This window comes from Sebastes fasciatus, chromosome 4 (genome assembly GCF_043250625.1).
Source record: "Sebastes fasciatus isolate fSebFas1 chromosome 4, fSebFas1.pri, whole genome shotgun sequence".
Taxonomy (NCBI): domain Eukaryota; kingdom Metazoa; phylum Chordata; class Actinopteri; order Perciformes; family Sebastidae; genus Sebastes; species Sebastes fasciatus.
In genome coordinates, this window is record NC_133798.1 from 16133518 (window position 1) to 16149889 (window position 16372).

The window sequence follows — 16372 nt, forward strand, 5'->3', positions numbered from 1 at the left end:
AAGAAACAACACCAAACACCCTGCTTACGCCTATCTAGGATAAGCTCTGCCCGGCCGGTGCTGATACATATGTAAACAGCTGTTCAGCCCACGCTTACAGCGAAGATAAACATCTGCCAGCAGAGACTGACCTGTATACTAAGCCCAGCAAATTATCCTAATTGGCTTCTATGAAATAATTGTGTAATCTCTTTAGATTCTAATTAAATAGAAGCAGAAACACACACACTCACACACATCTGTGGTTTCCCTGGTAGCTGTGTGCATGACGGTGGGGAGAAACGTGTTTTAATGAGGCTCACAGACATTTCAAGGTGGAACAGTGTGTTTTATTGGCATCTAAGGTAACCAAATTGTTGTATTTATTTTTTAAAGATAAGTTTACAGGGACGTCACAACTGTTTTTAAATAAGTTACAATGTATTAACATGAATGCTTGATTAAGTTCTTGAGTTCTGTAACAACAGGAAATGGCTCATGTGGGTTTGCCCTCATCGGATACCGCATTGCCACGGATGTTCAGTGATAAAAATCTTTTTTTTCTTAGTGTACCACTTGCACGAATATTAATAGTGACGCAGATTAGATGCACAGGAACTGAAAAATAGAACTTGAACTGGAATAACCACTTCATATTTATAAATATATACACATGTCTCACTGGTGTGACAGAACAACCACACCTATTCCATTATGTGGGATGCACCCCGCTATGCAACTTCTGTCTTATGTGTAATACTTGGTACCGCTGCTACAATCCTTTAGCACTCTAGCAGAAGCCCAGTTTAACTCCTCCATCACAAAGCCTGCTGATTACCTGGCAGAAGCAAAACCACAAACACAAGTTTACACAACCCTACTTTAAGCCTTAATCCAAGCACGAACAGGAGTCAACTTTTTAAGAGCTCTCTCCCGAGTCAGGCTTTGTCATGCAGGTGTATCTTGCTTTGTCCCTTTTTTTATACAGCTATCTCACTTTCACTTTCAGGCTAGCGCCATGCGTTGCGGTTGTTCTAGGTTGCTGCGGAATTTATCTAGAAACCGTGAGGCTAACTCGTCATCCACTAGTCGTCCGTCGCTGGACAGTGTAACCGTCATCAGCTGCTGGGTGCGCAGCGTCTGGTTGTCCTCGCACAGCCGTAGCTCGGACCTGGAGGTCCCGACGGCGAGGATGCACGCCTGGGGAGGGTTGATCACGGCGCTGAAGCCGGTGATGCCGAACATCCCCAGGTTAGATATACTGCCAGCGAGAGAAAAAGAGAAAACAGGGAGGGGAAGGGATGAGAGAAGAGACACATATTACATCATTAGTCTAGCTCAGCAGGGGAGAAAATGCATAAAAATCAACTAAGCGGGCGTAATGGAGACTCTAAAACCGGCTCCTTGATGCAAAAGAGAACATTACCTCGTAGAGTGAGTGAATAAAAATGAGAGGGCAAATTAAGTTTATCAATATAATTGGCTGTGAACATCTTATTTTACCAAATAGAACACCGATTGGTAAAGATTAACACAGCAGCACCGCCCTCCAAGTCTCTCCCTAAATGTTGTGAGCAAGACTGACCCGAGGGCAGTTTGCTGTTTGCCTTTAATGAGAATTGTAGCTCAGGGGGATGGGAAAAAAACGAACGGAGTAACGGCGTACACATATATCCTCAGGAGGACAATGAGGGCTGCATCTCCATAGGAATCCATCGCTCCTGCCTGACACAGAAACCCCATTTATGTCTAAATGACACCATTAATTCTAATGAGTTAAAAAGCCTTCCTTCCTCTTTTCTGCAATTGATGGCACCGTAACTGATGGTACTTGTCGCCCAAGACCACGTTCAGTTCAGGCCCCCGTATGAAATGTAGAATATGCATAATATATTGACTATCTGTCACACCAGATTTAAGTCATAATAGCGGAAATTTATGATGGCTATCTCACCGCTGAGCTACAGAGGAAATTGCGAAATAGAATGAGGTGTTAGAGATGAAAGGGCCAATGTTCCCACATATAAAAAGGTCAGTTTATTGAATTGAGAAAATTGACAGAGTTATACTAATGATTGAAGTGGAAAATAACATTAGGTTTTAATAATGTTATGACTCTTCCATACGCCTCTTCTTTACCCAATAGATGATGTGTGTCTTCCTGTAGGTTTTACCTGAATGAGCCTCCCATGTACTCCTCTGGTAGAAGTTTCCCATCTCGAGCCTTCTGGGCCAGCGCCTGTGGAAACATTACATGTCACTCCAAAAACTCTTAAGCTTAGTGTCAGAGAAGACAAAGATCCGAGCAGATTCTTGGACAGGATGCAGGATAAATACAGTGATGAAGAAAAGCACACATGATATGTGACATAGAAAACAAAGATAGTATCCAAATCATTAAAAAAATACACGTTAGATGTCACCAGAGCTCCTGATTTGTCCACGGGAATAAATACATGAGCACGCAGTATTGGCTAGTTAGTTTGTCGGGAAGGAGGCTAAATAATGCTCCAAACCTATAGGCTACATTTTAGAGAGGAAAAACTGGTATATCGATTTTCACAGGTGTCCCTTGATCTCCGACCTCAAGATATCAGAATGAAAATGGGTTGTATGGGTACCCAAGAGTCTCCCCTTTACAGACATGCCCACTTTATGATAATCTCATGCAGATTTGAGCTAAAACCCATGCAGTACCATTGCATGCAGTACTAATGTGTTATTTTCGCCTATTCTAAAAATGGTATATTTGAATATTTCTGCATACTGGGGCCCTAAACAGTCTTGGAAATGCATAAATTAGGTATCACTGGAAATGAACCCAATTGTATTCAGCAGGTGGGTTTAAGGGGTTAACTATATAAAAGCTAAAATAATATTCAACTAGGAGAACTGGGGATCCTAGTACCATTTTGCATCTTAGCAATACCGTTTACTTTTGGCCCGTGGCTTACCATTGAATTCCAGTTTTGGCCCTCCAAGGGAAAAGGTTTGGGCACCCCTGTCACCAAAGACAGCAGGATTCATCCTCTAAATACCATGAGTATCTGTACAATAATCTGCACCTGTCCATCAAGTACATGTTCAGATATTTCACAGGATAAGTGAAAACTTTGACCTGCTGGTGGCGCTACAAGAAAACTCAGGGAATCACCAAATTCATCATCTAGGGGACCATGGACATCTGTACAGTATTGCATGGCAATCCATCCAATAGTTGTTGAGATTAGAACTGCAACAAATAATCGATTAGTTGTCAACTATTAATTTATCGGCAACTATGTTGATAATCGAGTTTGAGTAATCTTTTAAGAAAAAAAAAAGTAAAAATGATCTGATTCCAGATTCTCAAATGTGAGTATTTTCTGGTTTCTTTCCTCTTCTATGACAGTAAACTGAATATCTTTGAGTTGTGGACAAAACAATACATTTGAGAACATCATTTTGGGCTCTGGGCAACACTGACTGACATGTTGTTTCTGACATTTTATAGACCAAACAACTAGAAAATAATCAACAGATTAATTGACAATGAAAATAATTGTCAGTTGCAGACCTAGTTGAGATTTTTCAATCTGCTCCAGAGTGGTGGGCCAACCAAGCCACAGACCATCCGACAACACCATCCATAGAGCCATGCCACTATCATAGTTAAACAACTACAAAAGACCAAATGGCCTATATACGAGTAAAGCTAGTGGACACCAATAAATATTCAAATGAATGCCATGTTCTGTTGTACTGAGAGTAGACTATGCCTTGTCTATCCAAACTAGTCAACAAGCCACAACAGACATTCTCCTAAAGTGTTGCAAGCCTCTTCGGTCACAGTTTGAAACCATTCAGACCTTTCAGGTGAAAGGCCACAGGGTACATCTTTCAAATATCATGTTCAAGAAAATGATTGAATGTCCAACAGCAAAGCACTGAGATAAATGGAAACTATCAGACTTGCTAAAAATGAAGAAAGGGAATTGATAACTCCCAGAAGGGAAGAAGACACATCTGGCGAAGAACACAGCAGCTAGTTCCCTCTGTGCAGTCTTGTTCTATCAGGGCATGAATGAGAGTGACAACCTTGGGGAAAACACAATGTATTTGTCAATGAAGAACGCTGATGGTATTGTCTCTGGTGTAGGAATGTGTGCATGAATGTGATCCACTACACGTGATTCTCTCAACAATACACAACTCTACAACAGATCAAGTATGAGCTTTTAAATCTGTTAAAAAGACAAGCTACATTATACCACAGACCTTGGTGAAATACCAAGGCTGAAAAGCTATCGTTGAACTTCTCTTTTTCCCAGGTCCTTCCTCTCAGTCGGGACTGCTGGATGGCCAACCGCATCTTTATTCAACATGAACTTTATTCAAATGGAAATGTACTTAAAGGTTAATGCGGGGACACAACCAACACAGAAAGTGGAGAATGACTCAGAGCTTCGTGAGACACAGTGGGACATGGTGGGCAAATTTTGAGATAAGAGCTCTCAGTGCAAAAAAAACACGCTGATGTTCCACTCCGTCACATCAATAGCCAGCGGCGACCTCTCGATGCTTCACTCAAAACCACATGTTGGTTTTAATTTGAGACCAATAAGAAGACAAATGTAGATCCAACTTAAGGCGGCAGCAGCAGCGTGACTAGACTGAGCAGCAGTGGGTGGCGAGGCTCATTTTGAAGCCTTAAGTGGACTGAAATGTCTGCAGTGTTAGTGCCCATGCTTTATAGCAGCTATTGTGTGTGTGTGTGTGTGCACTAATGATGTAATGCAGATATTTGATCGCCTAACAGACATTACAGTGTTTGACTTGAAGTCATCAAAATACTTTAATAAATCAACATAGATAACAAAAATGCAGCACACTATCTTTTGCTCTGGGACTCGCCACAGGGACAAACTAATGTTACTAAGGGTGCATTTCAAAAGTATGAATACAAAGATAAAGACCATATGCAGTTTTGGCTTCTCAAAGGCCATTAGACAGTTTGATTCAAAACTTGAATGCTATTCTGGAAGCAAAAAATAAACATAGACTCATTGGAAAAACATATAAAGAATGTTTTAAGCAACATTATTTTTCACAAATTAACATCACAGATTTACATAACTTGCTGCTTGGACTGTTGGAAAACAACAAAAGTGTAAACAGTAACTGACAAGTTATGCACTATCTATTATAAAACAATACTTCTTAATTTGAGGGACAATAAAAAATCATGTTAAAGAGCCAGGCTCTCAGTGATACTGTACATCAACACCAAAATGCATAATATGCGTAAACAGGCTGCTCCACCCAAAGTGTGTGAAGGAGCGCTATCGCAGGTCCTTCCTTCCTGCAGCTGTCAGACTCCACAACCAGCACTGTTCCCAGTAGACCACAACCAGCACTGCTCCCAGTAGACCACAACCAGCACTGCTCCCAGTAGACCACATACACACCAACTGACAATAATCAGATATTTTCAGGTGGAATTTCATTTCATTTTCACTGTGCAATATCATTTTTCACTAGTACAATTTTGTTAATAGTCTGTTTATTGTCAATACTGTATATACTGCTCCTATTTTTATACTTCCTTCTATTTAAATGGTTCATATATTGTTACACTTTATTTAGCTCTTTTTTACTGTTAGCTGATGCATCTTGTTTTTTACACTATCCCCTTTGCTGCTGTACACTGCAAGTTTCCCCACTGTGGGACTAATAAAGGAATATCTTATCTTATCTTATCTTAATATAGGACACTTTCAATCAAAATACCTATTAAACTGGATAGTACTACTATCATCTAACTTATTATCATGCAACCTGGGGGTCGCAAGATCATTTCTGGGGGTCGCCAGATGGTTGTGGACAAAAAAAATAAAGATATTAAAAATAAAATAACATTCTGTAGACTGGAGAATGTTTTTTTTTTTTTACATTACATTGCCTGTACCAGTGATACAATTTGCCTCAGAATAAATTTTACTGAGTGTGTTCGTGAGAGTCAAAGTGTGCCTGCACATGACTTTCTGACGGGGGATTTCCGGCGGGTTAGGGGGAGAAAAAAAAAGTCACGGAGCGCATCAATAATCCACAGTGCCTGGAGCACATTGGACAACGCCTAGCTGTTCAAACTGAGAACCACTGATCTAACTAATTACATTGAAAAACACCTGAACACATAAATGCTGGAATCTAATTAGAAGTATATCTAAAATCTAATTACACACCCACTCACTCCCTCCCTCCCTCAACAGCCCTCACTGACACTGAATTACTGTGTCTTTTCCCAAAAACTACCACACATATTCTCACCACTGCCAAGTTGAAATTGCTACTGTCACTACTACAAATATACTAATATATCTTCTGCCACGGCAACTACGGTTATTGCGTCATTAGGTAGAGAAGCAGTCTGCCAGTTCGACAACACTTTTTTTTTTTTTATGTTTTATGGAAACAGTCTTTCATGTTTTGTTGCCAACAGCTGTCGAATCAGACATCATATTTACACATCATAATGGCCGTAAATATGGGCCCTGATCATTTAGGAATATTACATCCGGTCACTGCTGGTGAGAGACATTATGATTATTACCCTCATCATGAGAATTTCATCTATTTCATCTGTGTGTGTGTTTTTAATGAGAAAGAGAGTGAGACGAAATAATCAAGTCTGTATCTGTACATGCATATCAGATTCTGAGAGCTGCGCATTTATGTGTTTGTGAATAAACGCCTGAACCCAGCTGCTGACTGTGAGCAGGAGAAAGAGCTGACCATTGTTGCTTTGCGCTCCATCTGTGGCCAGTGACAGCTGAGACTTGCAGCGTAACAACCCCAAAAATCTAACTCTCTAACTAAATCTAATCAGATATTTCCAGCTGATCTGAGATATATATATATAATAAGACAACTGTGTATACAAAAAAGCCAGAAGAGGAGCACAACTCTACAGATGCCCACAGTTTGTTTCCCCATACAGTTGGGCTGCACTCAAGTCTAAACTCCCTTATCTATTCCCACGAACAAACAGCAAAACTCCATGTCCTCAAGTCACCTCAAGCCACCTCAAGTGATGCACTGAACACCCCCGCCTCTTGAAGTTATGATTTCCCGACAGCAGAGAAAGTATGAGAAAAAATGCCCCTGGTAGAAGGCTCACTCTCACACTAAGGTCACCTTGTAACACATCATAACATAACGGTTTATCTTTTACCTTTATGTTAGCCGAGATCTCCTGGACTCCCTTGTCTGCAGCGTCCTTGATGATGGGGGTAATGAGGCCTCTGTCGGTCGCCACTGCGATTGAAATGTGGACTGAATCGAGTGCACAGGGTCCATCGCCAGACCAGGTCACATTCACTTCTGGCATTTCCTAAAATACAAAGTCAGAGGTCAGATATTGAATTATAACTAGACAAAAAGAGATAAAAAGCCTTCCTGCTTTGGTTACACTGTGCTACCGTGCAGTTAATGAGTGTGGAGAAACAAATCAAAGCCTGACACAACACCAAAAATATGTAATTTTCTTTAATATGTAGGTGGTATGCATATGATTCAATTATGATGACATACAGTAAATGTGGGAAAATCATTAATCAATTTGGTGGTGAGTGTATACACTTGCTACCAGGCCGGCAAATCTAATAACAGCTTCAGGTTATATATGCAGTATATGAAGCATATATAAACTGTAGATTATCTACAGTTTATATATGCTTCACTGCATATATAAACTGTAGATTATCTACAGTTTATATATGCTTCACTGCATATATAAAATGTCGATAATCTGATCAATCTGAATAATCTTGATCTTAATAAATCTGCTGTGGTGAAGCCTCAATAATGATATATCTATGTTGAATGCATGGGGAGTGAACACAGAAAGGTTACATCAGCTTACGAAACGTACAGCAGAACACATGCATTGCAAACCAGTTTGTTAAAGAGTAAAACATTGGCCTCAAATGCAGCTTCCTGATGTACTTAGGTCAACTCGGGGGAAAAGTACAGTCGCTTTTGGCAATTTTCTGATGTTACACAAGTGAATCCCATGTCTCAGTTTCATGCAGAAGCTGATCCAAAGAGGTGTTCTGACCGTGTGGGGGACATCGTGTGTCCGGACTATGAGAGAGCCATGTGGTGATTCGGTATTTTACATTAACATTACCTCGGAAATGTACGCATTCATGTTCCACATTCCTCATATTTTACTGTAACACATACACCAAACAGGTATGAAATGCTGCTGCATTAAGGTCAAGCAGCAGCTGAGAAACCTATCTTCCTACAGTGTGTGCATGGTACAATGTCCCGAACCCATGACATCTGGCACATGTTAATGCTTAAGGCCAACACGAATTCAGTAAAGCAGATACGATCTTCCATGATCGATAGGTGATAAGAATAAGCGGATGATATGCCGTTCTTATCGGATGCTGCCGGGACGTCTCTGGCTGGAATAACGAAATTACCACACTTTCCTCAAATCAAACAGCAGCATCTTTATTTACATCATTTATTTTGTGGTTTTTTTCGCTTAGGGAAATGGATGGTTTGAGAGTTTCCTAAGAATTTCCATCAACTGACAGAAAGGAGAACAAAACCGAACACATCTCTGAGTAAATATTTAGTCTTGTTTCATAATAGCAAGGCTACCAGTTGATTCACTGTCTAAATAAGCTAGCAACGAGGACAACATGGAGATCTTGTCGCAGAAGTGATACAGAATTTAGAGTTTAAATGATGAAACCTTGGAAAACTTCATCGCTGTGTGTGTTCAGCAGTGGTTCTCAAACTTTTTCCTTCACCTCTTTGGAGGAAGAAATACTTTTGTATATATATATATTTTTTTTTTTAATCACCCACTTTTTTTAATGACATGACTGGGATGTAATGTTTCTAAATGCTTTCTTAATTTGTTGTGTCTCAATTTATCAGCTGCCGGAGTTTTCAGACATAAAATACACACTGGTCTCTCCTCATCTCCCGTCACATTCAGTATTATTTACATTTTAATCGTGATAAATGTGATTTATGATGCTGTTCGATTAGTGCTAAACTGCCCCAAGAAAAACATTTTTAACCACAGTGAAAATGTTGTTTTTGAAAGGCTAAACAACAAAAAATATGAACTGAAGCAGAATATTTCATGAGATAAAAACACATAGAGAATTTGGGAAATATAATTTGAATGTCAACGTTATGAATGAAGCTTCAAACCACTCAGTGCAGTCCTACATCGTCATATTTTCTTTCGATTACCGTCAGATGAGCGCGTTGTCTTGTTCGTCTCTGAAGCATCGTGCTGTTTTTCTATTTGTCCCTGTCAAACATCTGTCCATTCTGTAAACATACTGACTACCTGTCTGAAAGAACACCATTGCTATAAGATAAAAAATGAGTTTACTGTTCGGCCGTGAAAAAAATTAACTGCGTACCACATTTCCCTCCGGTCACCCGCGCGTCATGTTCCCACTAGTGGGACGCGCCCCACAGTTTGAGAACCACTGGTGTGCAGGCTGTGTTAAGCACTGAAATACGTAAATGACCAAATACTTGTAGGCATAAAAGTTTAATAACCATGTGTATCATAAATATACACATGGTTAGGGGGTGAATACACAAAGATAAACAGGTTAAATTAACACATGACAACAAAAGAAAGAGAAGTGATTGTGAACAATACTTACTTTAAGTGTAACAGCAGCTGCCTTGATAATGAAATCATTAACCGACACTTTGATTTGTTCTGGAAAGACACAGAAGAAACAGTCTGTGAGCCGGATTCAAGCAACAAGTCGACATAATGGTCATGTATTCTGTACAGGAACTGTGAAGTGTGACACATTCCCTCAGTGGGGAGAAAAAACCTCCTATATCTTGCTGACCTATACCCCAACTGATCATTTGCTCCACTCCCCTCTCTCTCCCGTGTGTGTGACACCAGCGGGCCAGGCGGGCTTGGCTTGGCCTGGCATTGCTGCCAACGTGTACTCGTGTCCATTAGTGTGCTACCAGACGGTTATGAATGCTGCGAGCGGGATGATTAACGAGCTAACCGTGAAATCGCGCTGCTCCTGAACAATGAGAGTCCGCAAAAACAACCGGGGGTTGAGAATCCCTCAGTACACACACAACCTCGCTAATAGGTCTGGAATGGCCGCCCCCATTTCCTCCATCACAGAGAGACAGAGACCCAGAGAGATTTACTGTGGGGTTTGACAAGCTAGGCAAAGTTTAAGCTAAATAAAGCCAATTACGTGATAGCGTGTTGAGCTCAATGTTTAAAAATAGGAAATTGGCAAAGCACTCTTGCTATATCAACAAAAAGAATGTCCCAAAGTAAGCACGGGTTACATTTTAGGAATCTATGAAAAGCAGCCGTTAGGGATAAATATGTTCTTGGCTGAGTATAGCAAAAAAAATGCTGGAAAGTGACTGTTATGAGTGACGCATGGAACAAATGTTCCCTTTCTCTGGTTGTGGTGTAAACCTCCTTCCACCTTAAACACACATATCCTGAAGGCGGTTGCACAAGAAGCTGCGATTTGCTCAACGACAGTTGCTAGGGAAGTCCGTGAAGCTGAGAAAGTAAAAGAAACCGCTAGGTCCTGCTTGTATTCTATTTATTCTCCAAATAATCAAGCTCTCATCCATACAGTACCTACCTTACTGATACTATATGGATGGATCAAACTCTTTTCTACTACGTCACATCGACCTCACAGCCTCACAGAGGCCTTTAATGCTTTTCTTCATCTTGAATACTGACGTTACATAACACAGGATGCACCGAACACTCTGACGAATCGATTGGAAACACTCCTTCAAGCACAAAGGAACAACTATATGTATAAACATTCTCACCTAATGTTTTGTCACTGAGTTTGTTTGCTTATATAATTTGCTTTATGAACTAGTGTGAGCCACTTCAAGCTAGCAGAGGCAGCCAAGCAGTGAGTAAAAAAGTAGATTGGAAATTATAGATTGGAGCTATATGCGCTCTGTGTATGACTAACTGTGGGTGTCTTATCAGCCGTTCAATGTGATGTGTGGTAAGTGAAGGAAGAGCAGATCTGATCGGTGTCAAATATGGATGTTTTTAAGATCCCATAAACACACTATTTAAACCTCTGGAGGTGAAGCGCTTCGGGGTCTGATTCAGCCACTTACGCCCCGTTTGTACTCTCTTCATAACCCGTACAACATGTGAACTCTCACGCACTCACACCACGCCGGGTCAACGCAACCTGAGAGACAACATGTACAGAACGAGAGCTTCCTTCGATGCAAAAGACTGTCCTCTTTGTGAAAGATGCAGTCATGTGAAAAAGCCTGAAATCCACATCTTCATGGAAACGTTTCCTTCCAAATGTTACTGACAAGACATTCACAGAAGGACATGACACTAAACATGTGCATGTAAAGAGCTAATGTGTACACGCTTCCTCAAAGCAGCGTGTTTTTTTTTTTACCTTTGGCCAAGTCTTTGCGGAGGTGCATGACGGCGGCCATGTCGCAGTCGACCGAGGCGTACGCGTGGGGGATGGTGGTCTTCGATTGCGTTAGTCTCTGAGCGATCACACGGCGGACGTTTGAGGCTGGGATCTCTGTGAAAGTGCCCTGAGGGGGACAAGCGGAGGGAGGGTGGAGGTAAATAATTGAATGAGGGGAAAAGGGCATTTTGAGGTGGACAACAAGGAAAGACAGGGGAAAAGGAAAAAGAATGATAGTCGGACATATCTCAGCTGAACATCAATCACTCAAAAAAATGCATGGGGTTAACAATGTAAAGGTGCTATTGACAAGCTTGTTACAATGAGTTAATGATTGGTTAGGGGTGATTAAATGGCTGCATCTGGCTGTTCATAGACCCAGTCTTTGACATCAATAGGTCATATTTTACAGCATACACGACTAAAATTGGATACGGTGCAAAACAACAACAATAGAATTCAGAAATAAAGATACAAATCTGTTTGTCATTTTTCTAATAGAGGACTACAGGTCTGAACACCAACAACTATCAATGAGGAGTGCTCACCGGTGCTCCTGGTTTCCCTGGTACAGAGAGAGGAGGTATGTTGGGTCTGCTGCCTGGGGGCGGAGGGGGAGCTGCCGGGACGGGGACGGGACTCGGAGCAGCCGGGGCAGCCATGGCTGGGGTTGCTTTGGGCGCAGGAGATGTCTTCAACAGATTCAATGCATCTCTGTGAAAGTACAAAAAAAAAAAGATATATGCGGGCATCGTTTTATATAGTAATTTGAATATTTTTATACAAAGAAATGTATACGATCATTTTTCATCACTATAACATTACATATCATTATAAGGGCTGTCAATCGATTATATTTGGATTTATAGCACGATTGTCCATAGTTAATCACGATTATTCGCAAATTAATCACACATTTTTTTGTCTGTTCAAAATGAACCTTAAAGAAAGATTTTTCAAGTATTTAATACTCTTATCAACATGGGAGTGGACAAATATGCTTTCTTTGTGCAAATGTATGTATATATTTATTACTGGAAATCAATTAACAACACAAATCAATGACAAATATTGACCAGAAACCCTCACAGGTACTGCATTTAGCATAAAAAATATGCTCAAATTAGAACATGGCAAACTCAAGCCCAACAGGAAACAACAGCTGTCAGTGTGCTGACTTGACTCTGACTTGCCCCAAACTGCATGTGGTTATCATAAAGTGGGTCATCACTCGTGGGTACCCATAGAACCCATTTTCATTCACATATCTTGAGGTCAGAGGTCAAGGGACCCCTTTGAAAATGACCATAACCGTATTTCCTCGCCTAAATTTAGCATCAGTTTGGAGCTTTATTTAGCTTCTTTCGCGACAAGCTAGTATGAGATGGCTGGTACCAATGGATTCCTTAGGTTTTTTAGTTTCACATGTATCTTCACAAGCTTTAAAACTGAGCCTGCTACAACCTCCAAAAGATTGACAGCGGCCCGTCGGCTTTTTAAGAGGTTAATTAAAATTCGCAAGTAATTAATGCATCAAAGCTGTTAGTGGCGTTAAAATGAATTTGCGTATAAGTGTTATTATCGTCTTAACTTTAACAGCCCTACATATTATTATTCTCTGACAAGACTGACCAGAAAACCCACATATAACTGCCCACATTGGTGATAATCACAGAAATAGGAATTCCTGTGTATAGTCTTCACTTTTTGTTGGTATTAATGTACATCTAGGTTCACACTTTATACACTGTTTTATCACGTAGTAAACAGGAGTAACTCTGGAGTGAGTGGGCCACTTGCTATTTTCCATTAAGGAGATAGAGGAGTGGTGAGGGTGGAAATAAAGAGGCAACAATCTGTAAATCTACCTAAACCACTCTGGCAGTCAACACAAACTGGAGCATTGGCTCAGAAAAAAAACATGATGTCTGGATGAGATTAAATATTCAGGAGATGTTAACACATGTTCATTCACAAACATTTACATGAGAACAAATAACTTCCCAGCCTCTGCTGAAATATTTTGCAGACTGCAGTAATACCTTTGTGTCAATGTTATTTGGGTCCATCTTTGTTGAAGCACGCATGTGAACTGGCTGATTCCCACCCAGTATGCCCCTGTTAAACTGATGAACTATGCTATTTCAAGCCTCCGGCAAACTTTTGCCTTCTCATCCTGTTTGTCTTCATTTCTGCAATTTATTAATGATGGCCTAATTTCTACTGTGGAAAACTAAAAAACAAAAAATCCATTCTGCTTGAAGAGTGCTAAGTTTTATTTTACTTTGCTTTGACCAAACGGAATTACAATTGTATAAAAAACATCGGCATAACTTATGATAGTACAATAATACATTATTCACCCATATGCTCCCACTTGCCAGGCTTATAAAGTAGCACGCTAGTTTTATCTGGTTCGTATTTGTGTCTGGCTTGTTGGGAGAGGTAACTTTCGGTTATCCTCCGGTGGATGTTCGTCATGAGAATAATATGCTAGTCACAAACAAACGCCGTGAGGGCAGGGTAAGGCCAGGCAGGATCAGGTGTCAGCTGCTGCGAGGGATAAAGTTATTCAAAACCGTGGCTTCGTTATCCTTGCCACTGGCATAGTGAGCCGTGGACATCCCTACATATGAAGCAGCATCTTTTTCCTAAGGCACTACAATAAAAATAGCACGGACTCTTTGGTACAGACACCTAGTGTTATGCTGCATAGTTTAAAAACACTCTTTATATCTCAGAGGAGTGTGAATTTTCCACTAACAGATGATCCCACAGTTTACCTGGGGGATTATTTCTACCTGAAGCTTAGAAAAAAAAAAGCCAGAAACATTACTCTTGGAATTAAATCAATTATATCACATTGGCCTGTTAGATATAATAGGGAACGTTTCACAGAAAAGGATGTCTTCTACTGCTACATTTTACACATACAGTTCTTTATTTCACTGCAGTTTCATAAAGGTAGTAGAGGAAGTGATGATTTGAGTTGGGTCAGGATCGTGCAGACCGCTACACTACAGGGAAAAGAGAAAGGTAAAGAAGGAGGAAACCACGATGTACTGAAAGATCTGCCCTGGATTTTTTTTTTTTCATTCATTTCGGTCTTAGCAGCGAATGAGGTGGGAGTGGTCGGTATCAGGTGCGCCTGCTTGAAGCTCTCTGGTTCCAGTTCAGTGCACTGGGGTTCACCTACCCTACACGCATCCAGCCTTTTGTCCGGACCACCTGCCTCTGACCTCAACACGTAGCCGTGAACAGTGTGGGCCCCACAGCTATTTCCTCCATGTCCCTCTCCGAGCCGCATCTTTCTATTTCCTCCAGCACACTAACTCCTCCTTCTCTCTCTCACTGATAGGAGCATTTGTTTTGTGGAGCAACTGAGGCTACTTGGAAATCCCCCAGCTAACCTGAGTGGACCACATCTGCTGTTTAAATGATTATAGACCACCATATAAAAAAACAAAACGGTTTATGTGTATAATTTGAATGCTTGTAAAAAGAGGACAGAGCGAGCAAATGAAAAAAAAAAAAAGGATCCAAAATATTTCATATTCTTCAGTGACAGTGTATTAGTAATATTCCTATATAAATTCAAGAGGAAGTCCAGTCAACAGCAGCCTACGCTGGACACTTGACGATGACGCCATAGATACCGTTTGTGTAGCCGGTTGGCATGTACTTTTCACACTCACCATTTACACCCCTACTGACAGCCGAGCTAAAGGAGCCTCTGAAAGACTCGGAGAGGGTGAGGAGAATATTAAAAAGGGGAACGAGGCAGCACACACACACACACACACACACACAAGCACCAAATGTGCACACATGAATAAACTTTGCCTTCTACTGCCACCTAGGACAGGCTAAAATGGGAGAAAGGCTGGTGTAGTCATGGGAGCTGCTCCACTGGACTGGTGTGTGTGGTCTGCCTTTTTTTCATTCACATCAAAAAACAAATTGAGTCCAGTGTACAACAGGACTACATATGCTGTGGTCTGACTGGTCATTTTCTAATAACATTAAGAGAAGATGGTAACTCTAGTGAAAACACCAGAGAAGCATCACACGTACACAGTAAGCCCACCTACAACCACATTTGCATTGCAAAAAAAAGAGAAAAATTGGTCCAAATCATCACTTTACCCTCAAGGAAGTTGTCAGTCAAAGTGTTGCAGCAAGGAGATGTGCTTTGGAAACAATGCAAGGCTTTACAAAATATAGCAACAACATTGTAGGGAGACAATATGACAATAAGGCTGACTTTGACATGCCACTACAAGACAGTAACATTCTTTTCTAACAGTCATTTTATTTAAATGTCATTAGGTATACGTTATTGTGTTTTACCTATAAAATACTGTATGTAGTTTTTTTGTGTATTCTGATTAAGTGACTAATTTGAAGTTTTAACTTTAGCTAAAGTGCAGCTCTGGTGCTGTACATGCCAGAGAGGTCAGGCATCAAGAAAGCCTCTCTTTGTTGATGAATATCTGTGCTGGTCAAGGTCAAACAAAACTACTCCTTTGGGCCAGCCCCGATTGCTATTTAACCCATTTTTGTAAGAGTTGCCATTCACAGTATTAAACGTCTATGCGGTTGGATGCACACAGTGAAACAAACAGTTCGTCCAGCACTAAAGAACATATATTTATTTTAGATATGTTGCCTAGAAAGCATCAATTTGATATGTAATTACTGAATATTTACATTTAAGCTAGACTTTGTTTTTTCAAACTAACAACAAGCACAACCAAAGCAGCTGCTTATATCCTGGCTCCTTACAGTTAATGGGCTGTCGTCTTGTTGAAGTCTCAAGATGTGTATCTTGCTTTAACTAATGTAATACTTCATGCTTAATATGTGAAATCATGAATTTCTCAAGTGTCATCCTC

General features: G+C 40.6%; 1 protein-coding gene across 1 annotated transcript in view; it reads right to left on the reverse strand.

The window, feature by feature from the left end:
* Positions 1–307: 307 nt before the first annotated feature.
* pdhx (pyruvate dehydrogenase complex component X) overlaps positions 308–16372 on the reverse strand; it is a 33645-nt gene continuing 17580 nt past the window's right edge. Inside the window, exons 6-11 of the mRNA XM_074632272.1 lie at positions 12026–12191; positions 11457–11604; positions 9672–9730; positions 7193–7351; positions 2154–2218; positions 308–1240 (exon numbers count right to left, since the gene is read on the reverse strand). Of these exons, the coding sequence (XP_074488373.1) occupies positions 985–1240; positions 2154–2218; positions 7193–7351; positions 9672–9730; positions 11457–11604; positions 12026–12191 (853 nt within the window). The 3' untranslated portion in view covers positions 308–984. The remainder of the gene's footprint in view (positions 1241–2153; positions 2219–7192; positions 7352–9671; positions 9731–11456; positions 11605–12025; positions 12192–16372) is intronic.